This window comes from Amphibalanus amphitrite, unplaced genomic scaffold (genome assembly GCF_019059575.1).
Source record: "Amphibalanus amphitrite isolate SeventyFive unplaced genomic scaffold, NRLGWU_Aamphi_draft 000328F_arrow, whole genome shotgun sequence".
Taxonomy (NCBI): Eukaryota; Metazoa; Arthropoda; class Thecostraca; order Balanomorpha; family Balanidae; genus Amphibalanus; species Amphibalanus amphitrite.
The window spans coordinates 52214-67195 of NW_024881823.1; the positions used below are offsets into that span (position 1 = coordinate 52214).

The following is a 14982-nucleotide window of genomic DNA, read 5'->3' on the forward strand; positions in this document are numbered from 1 at the left end:
TAAAATGAAAGTCGCGGCGGGTCGCCGGGCGTGTCGGCGGATCGTCACCCGATGACACTTGGGACGGCCGCCGCTCCAATCGTCAGTGCTGCTCGGGCCACCGGCCGGTCGGTAGCTCCGAGGGGAGATTGGGACTACCTGCGTACACATCACATCATCTGACACCGTGGAAGCTTCAGGAGCACCTACATCACTGAGTGCTCGCCTCTCGGGTCCCGGAGGAGTCCCGACCAGTGGCTGCCACCGTCCCTGTTCGCAGCGAGACGACATAGTCGCCGGAGGTAGCCGGCTGGTCAACGGGTAGCACCATTACTGCATTCACCGCCACTGGGTAAGTACTAAGTACCGTGTCTAAAAGGCTTTCGGCTTGTTGTTGCGTTCAGGCTCTTCCGGAAGCTGATTCTGATTTGTGTTCCGCACGTTTTTAAAGTCTGACCTAAAGCAAAATGGTGTTACCAAATACCAGTGTCCCTAAAATGACGTTGGACGGTCGGGAGGTCGTCTCTTTGTCTCAAAGTGGCCCAGGAGTCAGCGATTTGTTATGAATCAAGCTTTTAAATTGAATCATGCACTGGAAATTACATCCTCCACATCTCTGAAATATAAGGATTAAAACCGTTACTAGGGATGACGCTCGTGGGATAAGATGGGTTGCGTTGTATAGCTCGTTGACAACCACTGCATATCGGGTCATCCCTCGTTCAGTACGTCTCTGTGCCAGGAGCCTTCGCAGCAGCCGCGTCCCACAGCTCCCCCAGCCACCCACAGCCCGTAACACCGCGCTGCCGTGACCCTCCAACCGTGGCGATGCGAGTGACGCTCGGTTCCCTCAACCAGGCGACTTTCCCGACAGCGTCACCGCCGCACACTCCTTCACCAGGCAACCAGTCACGGCTGACGTGACGCGCGCAGTTAACGCAGATACGCAGTAATCGGGCGTGGCCAGTAATGGGTGCTTGGGGCCACGAGCGTTCCGTTCAGTGGAACACAGGCGTGCAGTGGTGTGAATAGCTCATAGTTCCGGAAATAAAGTCAGTCAAGGCGACGGATCCAATCGGTAAATGTGAGGCGAATTTGTGTTAGCGGGGAGACTGTGACATGACGGGCGATGAGAGTGAAAAGATCGCAGCCGCTGTGGAAGTTTGTAGGGTATGGGAAGTAGGAAGACTAAGCTTCAAAAGACGTGCAGTGTGCCACCGTAGTCTCAAAGAGTGGGTGCCTTGCCTTTAGAAGACGGGAGCTTCTGGATTCAGGGAACGGATGCTGGGTGACGGACTGAATGCTGATGAAGTGACAATGTAAGAATGTGTGTACCGACGCGGTGGGGTGTGACGGTGCGAACACTGCCTATTACCTACTGCCGTGTTTACCGTGCAACTCTCAACTCCCTGAGGCCCATGGTTCGCGTCCCGGGACCGCGTCAGCTAATGTCGCCTCAACATTACATAAAACATAAACACCCACGCGGTGGTGACGGACGGTCACGGTGTGCCCACGTCAGTTTCTCCCGCAGGGTGCCCGCTGAGTTTGTGACGCGCCCCTGAGCAGCGCACCGGCTGTGAAACGGCACGCACCCGAGCGGAGCGGCGCCCCGCCAACCCCAGCTCTCATTGAGTCTTGGAGAAGGAGGCGCGCATGTGAGACGTCATATAACGGTTACGTGCACATCCTCTCACTTTTCCTCCTTGGTCTTCGCCAAATGTTCATTGCATAATTGCTTCGATATGGTCCAGTCATGATGAGCTAATGGTGTGCCCTGTGGTGACGTTATCTTCATCATAAAACCCTAGGCCGGCATGACGATTAATTCTTACCCTAACTCGAACATTTAATTGCATTCTTCAACTTACTGCCTTGATTCAGCAACGCTGGCCTGACTTTTTCATAGATCTCTGCTAACAGTAACTTGGTGAAGTCTTCCCGGACATTAGCCCACCGGACACGACACCCTCCACTGGCATAAATATCGTTTGCCTGCATCTGGGGTTTTGGTTCCTACACGAGACGACGAAAGCTGGAATGTAGAAGACATTGAATCGTATTGCCGAAATACAGGATGACTCCAAATTAACCCTCATGACCCCCCCCCTGACAACCGCCCGATATTGACCTCTGCTTATTCCCACGCCAGGATGGTTCGTCACGCTTTTCTGGTGGCCACTCTGGCCTTCTGGCTTCCGCTGGCCGACCCGGAGCCGACGCCCGCACCCTCCCCGGAGGCCCTGCCGACGCCCAAGCTCAGTGCCCCGGCGCCCACCAAGCCGTCGGCGCCCGCAGCGGCCGAGCCGGCGCCCACAGCGGCGGCGCTGGCCGCCGCCCACCGCGCTGCACCCTACCAGCTGCTGCCTCTGGCTCCCAGCTACGGCGAGCCGAGCGCGACGCACGGCGCGCGACGCGACTACGACCCGAGGACCCCGGCGCACGGCTCGGCGGCAGACTACGGAGAGACTGAGAGGAGTTATGGCGCACCGGCGCACGGCTACGGCGCCCCGGCACACGGCTACGGTGCACCACCCGTCGAGAACTACTGCTACGCTAAGACACACTTCAAGACCACCTGGCTGCCCATGACGCAGTACAAGACACACTGGGCGACAAAGCAGATAGTGGTGCCGTTCACAATGTACAAGTACGTCACAGCCACCAGCTACTGGCCGACCACGCACACCGAATGGAAGGAGGTGGTGAAGACGCTGCCGTACCGCTACGTGGCCAAAACGCAGGTGGTCTACCGCACCAAGACACTGCTGGAGAAGCACCAGGACTACACCAACACTGAGTATGTGTGGCACACGCAGAACTACATGGATCACCACACGGTCACCAAGCACATCACCAAGTACGTCACCAAGACCAACTACTACACGGATACGGTGACGGAGTACGTGCAGAAGCCGGTGTACTACACGGAGACGGCCACTGTGTACGAGGCCAAGTACCAGACGCGCAAGGTCACAGAGCCCTACTACGAGACGGTATACGTGAGTACAAACCAAATCGACGTGTCAGACAATTCATATTGAAGAAATAGGTACTACTAAATACTAATCGTCAATGAAGCTGAGCTTTGAGAATGGCCGAATGAGCATATTCTATGTCTGGTCTCAGTTGGTACCCAAATACAGTGGGCGCTTTCTGTGTCACAATTGCTACACGAAAATACTGAAAATGTACGATGAAAACTCGACCGAAAGTTTAGCATAACTAGATATTGCACAGCAGACATTACTATCTGCCATTCTTGCTAATAGAAAAGTATTGACTGTTGAGGTGTGGAATATTTGAGAAGGGCGGCACGCTAATAGACTCCAATCTGTCCCAATCTGTCCCATTCGTCCCCTTTACCCTTCTGTTTTCTTCCTCGACAGAAAACGGTGAAGAAACCGGAGCCGATATACGTGACCGACTACAAGACCAAGCAGCAGTACCACACCGTGTACCGGACACACAACAAGGAGGTGTACCACACCGTCACCCGGTGCCCCTACCGGCCGACCGGCTACCACTGAGGTCAGTACGTCATATCAGTGGCACTACCGACCGGCCGGCTATCACTGAGGTCAGTACGGGATGTCACAGCCCACAGTGTCCCTACCGGCCGACCGGCTATCACTGAGGTCAGTAGTGCCCCTACCGGCCGACCGGCTATCACTGAGGTCAGTGCGGGATGTCACAGCCCACAGTGCCCCTACCGGCCGACTGGCTATCACTGAGGTCAGTACGTAATATCAGTGGTACTACCGACCGGCCGGCTATCACGTTGAGGTCAGTACGTGACGTCATACTGTCCCCACCGGACTACCGGCTGAGGTTAATGCATGTTAGAGTGCCCCTACCGGCTAACAGAGGTCAGTTAACACTCCCACTGGCCGACCGGCTATCAGTTATCACTGAGATAAAATCACGAATGTCCAGAGTCCATCGAAGTGTAAAACACCAACAATCAGAAAGCCACAAGTCACAAGGACAGACAGGACTACACGCTAAAAATACAGTTAAAGGCAAAGGCCTTCATTCGGTCTACACCGTATTTCTTGGACTGATATAAATGCCAAAACGTAGCCGAACTTCTGACAACAGCACAAAAACATGTTTTTCCCCATGTATAGACCGATGCTGACTGAAATGTGCCCTCCAGCAGGTTCAGAATGCGGACACAGCCTCACTGCGGTTATATTCGCCGTGAGCCAGCCGTCGAGATATAATGCCAAAGAAGCAGCAGCGACACTGCATTGTCCGACCGAAACGGCCGTAGACTGCCAACTGCCGGAGGTCCACAGTAGGGCTTCAAAGGCTCGAGGGGGCGGGGCCGGGCTTTCATGACCGTCTGGACTTCCGTGACGTATGTATGCGTGGGTGTGCGTGCATGTGCGTGTTTTGTGATGTTTTAAAGAGGAGGCGCTTGCGTTGGATGATGGAAATGGCTGTGTTTGTAGAATGATTATTATCCGTATCGCTACTATTCTCAGATTTTTATCAGCAACTTAAATCAATTGATGAGCGGTTATTTATACGGATCAGATTAAATCGTAGTTGCTAGCATTTAGCTGTTAAGGCCGACTGTTTAATTTATAATAAAAGGCGAGGAATGTACCAGAACACATGGTGTTTATTGCTCTGAATGTGCAAGTTTAATATAGTTATCTTGCGGGCAACAAAAACGATCATCAGATGGTCAAATAAACATGATGCCGGTATAACGGAAAGCAAGCATGTAAATGCATGATGCATAAAGGTATCACGAATATTCACCCTCACAAATCGGAAATAAACCCCCACACGATCACACCCTTCAGAAAACAAAACGGTCACAGACAAGTGGAGTGAATAACCCACCCAGCCGACTTTGGAACTGACCCCACCGCCCAGTTCTCCCCCACCATAACCCTAGAAGATCTTTCCCTTCACATCCCCAGCCCAATACCGCCTGCCCTGTAAGGCAAAGACGCACGCCAGCCCCCTGTTTCGTTAGAAATAATGCCGACTGTGTGTTGACTGTTGAGCCCGCAAGCTCAAGCTCCGCTTTTTACCTCTCTCTGCCACCGAGCGGGTCACTCTCGCCTGCCCGCCGATCGCCGCTCCCTAGAGCTCCTCCTTCCGTTCGATTTTCACCAGGTCCACCTCGAAGACGAGCGTGGCTCCGCCGGGGATCTTGGGCGGCGCGCCGCTGCTGCCGTAGCCGAGATCGGGCGGGATCACCAGCTTACGCTTCTCGCCCTCACACATCCTGCAGCACGTCAGAGGCGTGTGTTGGATACTGTCTATCTCGCCTCAAGAACGTACGTACCAGCTCCGGATTGTAATTAGGGATAGGTTTAATCACAAATCCGTAGTGTGTATCTATCTATAGAGGTCTAGGCACATCTGAATTTGGCGGTCTACGCTGCAAGACTATAACAGACCCGGAAAACTCAAGGCCCATGGCACCGTACTCACCCAATGAGTCCCTGGTCCCAGCCCTTGATGACCTGGCCAGATCCGAGGGTAAATGTGAGCGGCTGGCCGCGGGGAATGCTGCTGTCAAATTCTGTACCGTCTTCCAGCGTGCCCTGTGCAGACAGAGGCGATCATATCAGAGAGAGTGAGTTAGAGTTAGAGTTAGAGTCAATCAGTCAGTCAGGGAGGGAGGGAGGGAGAGAGGGATAGGGGGAGAGAGGGATAGGGGGAGAGAGAGAGAGAGAGAGAGAGAGAGAGAGAGAGAGAGAGAGAGAGAGAGAGAGAGAGAGAGAGAGAGAGAGAGAGAGAGAGAGAGAGAGAGAGAGAGAGAGAGAGAGAGAGAGAGAGAGAGAGAGAGAGAGAGAGAGAGAGAGAGAGAGAGAGAGAGAGAGAGAGAGAGAGAGAGAGAGAGAGAGAGAGAGAGAGAGAGAGAGAGAGAGAGAGAGAGAGAGAGAGAGAGAGAGAGAGAGAGAGAGAGAGAGAGAGAGAGAGAGAGAGAGAGAGAGAGAGAGAGAGAGAGAGAGAGAGAGAGAGAGAGAGAGAGAGAGAGAGAGAGAGAGAGAGAGAGAGAGAGAGAGAGAGAGAGAGAGAGAGAGAGAGAGAGAGAGAGAGAGAGAGAGAGAGAGAGAGAGAGAGAGAGAGAGAGAGAGAGAGAGAGAGAGAGAGAGAGAGAGAGAGAGAGAGAGAGAGAGAGAGAGAGAGAGAGAGAGAGAGAGAGAGAGAGAGAGAGAGAGAGAGAGAGAGAGGGTCAGGGGGGAAGGGCATTCAGAAGAGCCACGAATTGCTCCTGTGATGTGGCAATAGCATGGGTGAGGGAGGGAGGAATTGCGAGGGAGAGAGATGGAGTCTAACAGTCAAAGGAAACCCCAGCAATCAGAGTCAATGATTCAATGGTACAGCTAGTCAACTGCTACCATACTTTTACAGTCTCCATTGGGCAGCCTGTAGGACCAAGCATGACACTATTACCGCATGCATAATGCATATACATACCGTATAATGCATGTGGAGAAGATCTCCTCTGCGAGACTTGATGGAGCAGTCTTCTATTCTCTTCTTTATGCCAATCTGCAATTTCTTCTGTTCTCGCTTTGGCTCTTCTGCGTTTACGAGAGTTGCCAGCAGAAGCAACAGTGTGCCACTCGAGTGCTGTAATCAGAGAAAATGACTTTATTCATGCATTCAGGGCCACTTCTGAATAACCACCTATTAGGTATATCTAGCATGGTGATTGAGCAATGACTCAGTCTAAGGCTGGATGCACTTTTCATGCAGCGCACGCTTCAACTTCCACTATTTTAGGTAAAGTGAGACTTAGCATGTTATAACAATGCATCTGATTTAGGCGAAGTGTTTTAAATTTACTTTGAAGTTCATTGACACGACAGCAGGAAAATCCTTGATATTTTCACTGAGAAATATTTATAAGTTTTATAGGATAGGCGATGGTGACGATGATCACAAGGCATCATCGTGAAGGGCAAAGCTTGTACCACACTTACAGCAACCCTCATTTTTATTTTTTCCGACAGTTTTCAGTTTGGTTTCCAATAAACTACAGTACGAAATCGTAATAATCTACACTTCCGCGGCAACACCAATAGCAGAATCAAATGCCGGCAAAAAATTCAGACGACATTCAACTGTATAACTGCTTGCTGAAGCATTCAAGGTTATTTGAATGGTTTGGATTATTTCTTGGAAATTTTTAGCTCAACATGACGTCAAATCCGTTATTTCTAAGAAACACTTGTGTTTTGTAACAGTTGATTGAGATTACAAAATAAACAGATTATATATTAATTTATAAGAGTTGTTTATATATGTAAAAAGTATTTCATCGGCACTCAAACATTATTTTTGTATTGCTATATGTCATTATATACGAAAGTTAAAATCTACTTCTTCATAAATGGCGCACCAATGACGTTTATTGCTTTACGTGCGACGTGGTGAATTATTTTTGCATTTGCGAAGGTTCTTTCCAAGGCCCTGAGTTCTTTCCAATTACATGCTTGTTACCTCTCTCTTTACTCTTTAGTGCCCTGCTTGTTACATTGATTTGACGCATTGAATTATCATCAATATTATCTGGAGGTTGACTACACCATCCAGTTTCTTACTGGTATGTATCGGCCGCAATTCGCAATCAATGGTCCCCCGTGCTCCTTGTCAAATGCCTACTACCTACCTACCCAAGCTACCTACCTACTTGCTCAAATTAAATAGTACCTAAAATGGGCAAATATTTAGATGACTTTCTAACGTTCTGGTTCTTGGCAATGGCATCGAACATTGGCCACCACAACAACCCCTTACGTAATCTTTTAATTCGCATGAACTTTGATTTTTTTAACTGAATAAGGAATGCTTTTAAATATATTCACACCTTTTAGGCCCAGTTAAGACTTGAAGATAATGAGCATATGGTTATTTCTCTACAATATGGCATGCACTTTACTATGGTGTCAGGAGTGCAGTCTGTAGTCTATGGGGATTATGATGAGGATGCATACTTGAACACATGTTTCATATAGGTAGGTTGAAAGGCATGGGATAAGTTTGCATGCTACTTAATCACCAGATGATGCCCAATACTTTTGGCTGCAAAGACATCTTTAAATTCAAGACATTCATTTTGCTTCTTTATGATGGTTTCCACTTGAGTCCTGACCGCTTATGTGCACATTTTTCAAGCTTGTTCATTTCGTTTACTCTGAATACTGTTTTTTCTAAGGGAAAGAAGGAATTTTTTGTTTGGAATACTGTTTGTTCTAACAATAACCAGTGACTGTTTCCTTTGCAGAGGTAGACAGCAGGCATCAATAAGCAGGCTGTGGCTGTGGCACCATGTCACACTGCCTGTGGCGGCTGCCCCAGCCAGTGCGGCTGATCGTGCAGCAGCAGGTCCGGGGCCGGCTGAAGCTCCGTGGCCGGCCGCCGGGCGACGCTCTCTCACTGGAGGAGCGGCTTCGTCGTTTGGCGCCGCCGGCCGCTCCGGCTGTCAACATCGGCTTCCAGCAGCGTCCGGCGCCGAGCCGCATAGAGTACACGGATGTGGTGCGCCGGAACCGGTCGGACGCGGCGCTGGAGCGGGCCGCGCGCGACCGCCAGCTGCGGCTGCCGCTGGCCGACGTACAGGCTGAGTTCGCCGCCAGCTCGCTGGGCCCCGAGCACGCGCGCAATGTGGCCGAGCACTATAGCGTCATGGAGGGACTGTTCGGCGCCGGCGCCTTCTTCACACCCGTTCTGCCGCTGCGCGTGGCGTTCGCGACCTCCGCCGAGGAGGAGGCGGTGGTGCACCTCGGTAACGCCATCAAGCCTGCCGAGGCCCTCACTGAGCCGGAGGTGACGTACGCCGCCCCGGAGGACTCCTTGTGGACGCTGCTGTGTACTAACCTGGAGGGCAGTCTGAGCGGCGACGCGCCAGAGGTGCTCCACTGGCTGGTGACCGACATCCCGGGCGGTGCGGTGTTGCGCGGCCGTCAGCTGCGGCCCTACCTGCAGCCCCTGCCGTTCCGCGGCACCGGTTACCACCGGCTGGCGTTTGTACTGTTCAAACAGGACGGCCCGCTGCCGGAGGAGGCACCTCAGCAGAGTGGGGACGTGCTGGAGAGCCGCGGGTTCAGCACCGAGGAGTTCTACCGGCGCCACGAGGAGCGTCTGACGCCCGCCGGCCTGGCGTTCTTCCAGTCAGACTGGGACAGCTCAGTCACTGAGTTCTTCCACCGGCAGCTGGAGCGGCGCGAGCCCGTCTTCGAGTACGACTTTCCACAGCCGTACATCCGACGCCAGCGGTGGTTCCCCAAAGGCGAGAGCGTGGTCCATTACTTCGACAAGTACGCCGACCCGCGTGACCTCCAGAAGCAGATGCTGCTCAAGAGACTCGCCATGGTGGACCCCTTCGAGGGCGTGCGGGAGGGCCCCAAGTACCCGTTGGCAGTGCCCAAGAAGCGGGGCCAGCGGCCGCCCACCTGGGTTATCAACGAGCAGCGCAAAGAGGCGCGCAAAATCAGCAAGTATTATTACATTGACCGGCGGCCTGAGACAGTGTTCGATCCGAGCTGCTAGCGTTGGCTAGCGGACTGGGTACTGGATTGTCTGGTGGGTAAATGAGTGAGTGCGTACTGTTAACATTGTTATGCAAGGGACTGCTGGGAGTTTTGTGTGTTGTCGCCTCAGTTCGAGAGTATGAGCTAAATAATGTGTGATTTTAGAGGCAGTTTTCGATGTCCGTGCTATGTGTGATTGTACATTTTGTATTTACTGAATACTGACCGCAGCTCAAATATTCCACTTTTTTGCAGGCTTTCTATTGAGTACTGAGTACCGAGTACTTTTTGCACTGATGTTCACCATCAATCTCGTCCGAATTGCTAACTCAACGTAGAATTTGAGACAGACAGAGGCTTGAAAGTATGTAAGCAGGAATGTAACATGTAAACCTTGGAATATTAGCTTCTTTGCAGTTCGGATAGCGTATCTAAATAACTCTGTCCCCTTCTCAGGAACCTTTGCATTCTTGTGAGGTTCGTCACTAAAATACAAAGAATAGTACATACCTACTCACGGTTATTGCATCCCTTTTGACCTTATACGGCACTGTCTGATGAGTGATGCTCCAAGCCAGATGGGATGGTATACATCACCAGGCCAATCGGTATCAGCGAAGCGATCTTCGTTTATACGGCCTGCGTGCGTCCGTCTGTTCTGACCTTGCGTCACAATCACAACAGCTGGCGTGTGGTGGGCGTCCTGGCGGACAGCTGATGAGGTGACTCCTTCCGTTGGCCATGACGAGCCGCCAGTGACGTCATCGTGACGTCACCACGGCGCGACTGGACCCGGAGGCAGTGTCTATGTGAGTAAGCCAAACACTGGTGCGGGGGCCCTCCTGGACTGCCTCCTTATAAGGAGTTGGCTGAGCGATCCGCTCGCGGCTCGATGCACGCGAGTGTCGATAACAGAGCGAAGGTTTCGATTGAGTAGGCGATTAGCTGCGTTCTTCTAAAAGCATGGAGTTCTTGGCCTGTCGGAAAGAGGTGCGGAATAGGATAATGACATTAAAAGGTCAAGAAGTGTCTCAGCATTTTCTACCTAGAGAAGAAAAGTTTCATATAAAGTATACAGGTAGCTGTTCCTTTTGTGTATTACGCTGTCAGTCAGCCTATAATGCGCTATACCTCCGTTCGATATCGATGGATTCATTGTAACCAATTAGAGCGTCGGTCATTGGATTCAATTATCATTCAGTGGTGTCTATCATGACAAGCTAATAGCTTATTTAACGTTTCCTTCGACGCAATAGCAGCTAGCTAGCTCGTCCTAATTTTCTGCCGTCTCAGCTTCTCCACTCGCCATTGCTGACTGTTGAGCTGCACGAACCACTTCCACCACCACACAAAAACAACTGTTTGGCAAAGAGGATTTGGTCGATATTATTGTACCATTATTGCCATGAGAACATACTGTAATGATGAGTATCTGCAACGTCCAGCACACACCACCATGACTGTAGCATTGACAACATGTAGAAAACTAACGACCGGGCCCCGGGCGACCAGACGCCGTCGAGCGGGGCCTCGCACGCCGACAGACACACCTATCACCCGCGGTGGCGCTATCACTCACCCAGAGCCAGTCAGTGTACACTGCGCCGGCTCTCCTCACACCTAGCACAATAAATACGTTTCCTCGCGCCGCACTCACGTCACGTCACACTGACGGCAGAGTGCCGCCGAACGGTGTCCTCTCGGAGGAGCACCTGGACATCACAGTCGTCCCCCTTCCTATCCATCCTCCAGTGGCGCAGCCAGGGGGGGGGGGTCAGAGGGTCAGCTGACCCCCCCGAAATTTCTGTCAGGGGCCCGCTCGAGAGAGAGAGAGAGAGAGAGAGAGAGAGAGAGAGAGAGAGAGAGAGAGAGAGAGAGAGAGAGAGAGAGAGAGAGAGAGAGAGAGAGAGAGAGAGAGAGAGAGAGAGAGAGAGAGAGAGAGAGAGAGAGAGAGAGAGAGAGAGAGAGAGAGAGAGAGAGAGAGAGAGAGAGAGGGAGGGAGGGAGGGAGGAGAGAGGTCCTAATCTAACCGGACGAGAAAACTGGCCCGGGCCCACTGAGTGGATGGGGCCCGGGCCCCCCGTGGATGGGTCCGGGCCCCCGGGAGAACGGGCCCCGGGCCTCGGGTGGACGGGGTCCGGACTCCCGGTTGGATGGCGCCCGGGCCCCCGGGAGAACTGACTCGGGCCCCTGGGAGAACGAGCCGGACCCCCTGGGTGGATGGGGCCCGGGCCCCCGTGGATGGGTCCGGGCCCCCGGGCGAACGGGCCCCGGGCCCCGGGTGGACGGGGCCCGGACCCCGGTTGGATGGGGCCCCGGCCCCCGGGAGAACGGGCCCGGGCCTCCCGGAGAACGGGCCCGGGCCCCCGGGAGAACTGGCCCGGGCCCCTGGGAGAACGGGTCCGGGCCCCTGTGTGGATGGGGCCCGGGCCCCCCGTGGATGGGTCCGGAACCCCGGGAGAACGGGCCCCGGATGGACGAGGCCCGGACCCCCCGTTGGATGGGGCCCGGGCCCCCGGGAGAACTGGCTCGGGACCCTGGGAGAACGGGCCCGGACCCCCTGGGTGGATGGGTCCGGGCCCCTGGAGAACGGACCCCGGGCCCCGGGTGGACGGGGCCCGGATCCCCGGTTGGATGGGGCCCCGGCCCCCGGGAGAACGGGCCCGGGCCCCCGGGAGAACTGGCCCGGGCCCCTGGGAGAACGGGGCCGGGCCCCCCTTTGTAGATAGGGCCCGGGCTTCCCGTGGATGGGTCCGGGGCCGCGGGAGAACTGGGCCGCTTGGGCGATTGTTTCGCTGTAATTTTTGTAGGGTAGCTGCATCCCTTCTACCAAAGGTCGGGTACTGTTGATCTATGTGAGTGACCCCCACTGCACGTGCAAAATACAAAAAGAAGAGGTGCCAAATTTGTTCCCATTTCAATAACTCGGTAATTACTGGGGCGATTTCGCTGAAACTTGGCATACAGGTAGGCACCCAACAGGCAATGCGATCCCATGTGTTGCGGTTAGGGTGCTACTGCACGTGCGCACGTGCAGCGGGGTGCTTCCAGATCTCGAGAACGGCTGGGCCGATTGCGCTCAAATTTGGTACACGGTTGGGGACCGGTTAGTAGGGTGCCGTGCAAAAGTCAGTTTGGACCCCGTTCGCACGTGCGCACGTGCAGAATGCCGCTTCCTGATCTCAGGAACGGCTGGGCCGATCGCGTTCAAATTTGGCGCACCGCTAGCGACCGGTTAGAAGGGTGCTTTGCAAATGCACAAGCCTGTTGGAAGTACCCTCTCGCCCTTCCGCACGTGCAGGGCTCACTATCTCGCTCGCTCGTTCTTCGCCCAAAAGGTGTTTTACTGGTAGTAACATATTTCTGTCGATACAATTGTAGTGTGAGAGTTGGGTTTTGGAGGCTGTCGTCTCGGCGCCGCGGGGAGCGTCGGCCGGCCGCCGTCTGCCCCGTCCCCTCCGGTGTGGACGGAGGGCACATCTGGTGTCGGAGCGGTCCCGGCGGCCGTTCGTCCCAGTTTCGGGGCCATGCCGGCGCGTCGGATAGGACAGAGGGGGAGTCGTGTCCGAGCCATGGGACCGCACGGTGGTGTGTGAGGGTGAGCGAGCAATACAAAGCAATCTGGCAAAGATTACCTTTTACAAGCTATTTCGGCAACATGCCTGAAGAGAGCGATGGTGCAGTGACGCGGCAGTGATCGGCACCGTTTGCAACGACTTGCAACGGAGCTGTCGAGGCAGTGAGAAGCAGGGGTCGCCCAGGAGCCGTGGCGTCTGCCGTGGACCCCGCCCGTCACCTCGTCTGTCCCGGTGGCTGCTGCTGGACCGGCCCATACACAGCCGGCCGAGAGGATCGGCAGATACGGCGAGGTGGACTGCGACCGGCAGAAGAACCTAGTGCCGCTGGACTAACTGGACACTGAGCGGCTGGGCCGCTCTGTGCAATGCTCTGGCGAGTGATGCTCGCAGTGAGGGTGCTGGCGAGTGATGCTCGCAGTGAGTGCGCTGGCGAGTGATGCTCGCAGTGAGGGTGGTGGCGAGTGGTGCTCGCAGTGAACGTGTTGGCGAGTGATGCTCGCAGTTAGTGCGCTGGCGAGTGATGCTCGCAGCGGTGAAGGTGACAGCCGGTGGGGCTGTGGAGGTGGTGGCAGCCGGTGGGCTGTGGAGGTGGTGGCAGTTGCCGGCACTGCACTGGAAATTCCACAGGAGGGCCGTGTGGTGGCAGTCGCCAGCACTGCAATGGAAATTCCACAGGAGGGCCGTGTGGTGGCAGTCGCCGGCACTGCACTGGAAATTCCACAGGAGCCGTGTGGTGGCAGTCGCCGGCACTACACTAGAAATTCCACAGGAGGGCCGTGTGGTGGCAGTGACCGGGACTTTTTAGAATAAGTGTCTGATTGTTTGTGAGCTCGTGGTTTTTGTGTGCATTTGATTTAAGGTGACCAATTGATTTTGTGTGCGCCTTTGATGGACAGGAGAGGGCAAGTGGTTGAATGAGAGAGCTGGTAGTTTCGTGGCATCTGTGGTCCGTGTGTGCATTTGATTTAAGGTGACCAATTGATTTTGTGTGTGCCGTTGATGGACAGGAGAGGGCAAGTGGTTGAATGAGAGAGCTGGTAGTTTCGTGGCATCTGTGGTCCGTGACAAAATTGGTGAGCCTGGCCAAGCGCATTTCTTCATGCCGGGCGCTGCACGTAAAAAGATTCTTAAATGATTGGGGAAGGCACGTGGACATTATGCGTGCTGATTAGGAGCGTTTAAGAGAATGGCTTAGGATTGCTTGCCTGGTTGTGTGCGTGTTTGTGTTAAAATTTCAGTGGTTGATTCTTGAGAATCAGGGGAAGGTGTAGTGTGAGAGTTGGGTTTTGGAGGCTGTCGTCTCGGCGCCGCGGGGAGCGTCGGCCGGCCGCCGTCTGCCCCGTCCCCTCCGGTGTGGACGGAGGGCACATCTGGTGTCGGAGCGGTCCCGGCGGCCGTTCGTCCCAGTTTCGGGGCCATGCCGGCGCGTCGTATAGGACAGAGGGGGAGTCGTGTCCGAGCCATGGGACCGCACGGTGGTGTGTGAGGGTGAGCGAGCAATACAAAGCAATCTGGCAAAGATTACCTTTTACAACAATCTACCACAGCAGCCAATAGATGACTTAGGACAGGCACATGGGACTACTTAAATATTGTCCGATAGAAGCAGGCAACAGCTCTGTTAGCGTATATGCTATGCATATTGCGGAAGGGGCACATTTCGGCCTCGAAAGATACGAATTCGTATCTCATGGTAACATATTTCTGTCATGGTCAATTCGCGTAGAAATTGAACACCGGTCGGGTGATTACCGAGCTATTGCTCTATCAAAATTTTCCGATTCAAACTCGCTTAGGGTTATCGTGTAGGTAAAGGGGGCCCGCTCAGCAGAATGCGTATGAAATATGGAAAAATTCTGAAAAATGGGTGGGGGCCCGCACACTAGGGGGCCCGCTTTGGAGGCGATGACCCCCCC

At 54.0% G+C, this 14982-nt stretch overlaps 3 protein-coding genes and 1 long non-coding RNA gene across 4 annotated transcripts; 3 read left to right on the forward strand and 1 right to left on the reverse strand.

Moving 5' to 3' along the window:
- The first annotated feature begins 84 nt into the window (after positions 1-84).
- Positions 85-3509, forward strand: LOC122388625. Its single transcript, XM_043379837.1, has 3 exons — positions 85-331; positions 2132-2981; positions 3369-3509. The coding sequence occupies exons 2-3, from the start codon at positions 2133-2135 to the stop codon at positions 3507-3509; spliced, it is 990 nt and encodes a 329-aa protein (XP_043235772.1). The 5' UTR covers positions 85-331; position 2132.
- Positions 3510-4589: 1080 nt separating this feature from the next.
- On the reverse strand, positions 4590-7338 carry LOC122388604 (peptidyl-prolyl cis-trans isomerase FKBP2-like). Its single transcript, XM_043379806.1, has 4 exons — positions 6939-7338; positions 6430-6585; positions 5437-5549; positions 4590-5227 (listed from the first exon to the last, which is right to left on the reverse strand). The coding sequence occupies exons 1-4, from the start codon at positions 6948-6950 to the stop codon at positions 5083-5085; spliced, it is 426 nt and encodes a 141-aa protein (XP_043235741.1). The 5' UTR covers positions 6951-7338; the 3' UTR covers positions 4590-5082.
- Positions 7339-7394: 56 nt separating this feature from the next.
- LOC122388626 (39S ribosomal protein L38, mitochondrial-like) lies at positions 7395-9727 on the forward strand. Its single transcript, XM_043379838.1, has 3 exons — positions 7395-7448; positions 7483-7561; positions 8243-9727. Exon 3 carries the CDS (start codon positions 8287-8289, stop codon positions 9505-9507), a length of 1221 nt encoding a protein of 406 aa, XP_043235773.1. The 5' UTR covers positions 7395-7448; positions 7483-7561; positions 8243-8286; the 3' UTR covers positions 9508-9727.
- A 4007-nt stretch (positions 9728-13734) lies between these two features.
- Positions 13735-14188, forward strand: LOC122388599. The gene is made up of 2 exons (XR_006257838.1): positions 13735-13925; positions 14037-14188. It is a non-coding gene; the product is annotated as an uncharacterized LOC122388599 (long non-coding RNA).
- Positions 14189-14982: the final 794 nt, after the last annotated feature.

Bases quoted from the DNA above. Each gene is read 5' to 3' on its own strand.
- LOC122388625 (XM_043379837.1), top strand. From the start codon at position 2,133: ATGGTTCGTCACGCTTTTCTGGTGGCCACTCTGGCCTTCTGGCTTCCG. The intron at 2,982-3,368 runs GTGAGTACAAAC...CTTCCTCGACAG, and splicing joins CCTACTACGAGACGGTATAC to AAAACGGTGAAGAAACCGGA.
- LOC122388604 (XM_043379806.1), bottom strand. The intron at 5,550-6,429 runs GTATGTATATGC...CTGTCTGCACAG, and splicing joins TTCTCCACATGCATTATACG to GGCACGCTGGAAGACGGTAC. The intron at 5,228-5,436 runs GTGAGTACGGTG...GACGTGCTGCAG, and splicing joins TGGGACCAGGGACTCATTGG to GATGTGTGAGGGCGAGAAGC.
- LOC122388626 (XM_043379838.1), top strand. From the start codon at position 8,287: ATGTCACACTGCCTGTGGCGGCTGCCCCAGCCAGTGCGGCTGATCGTG.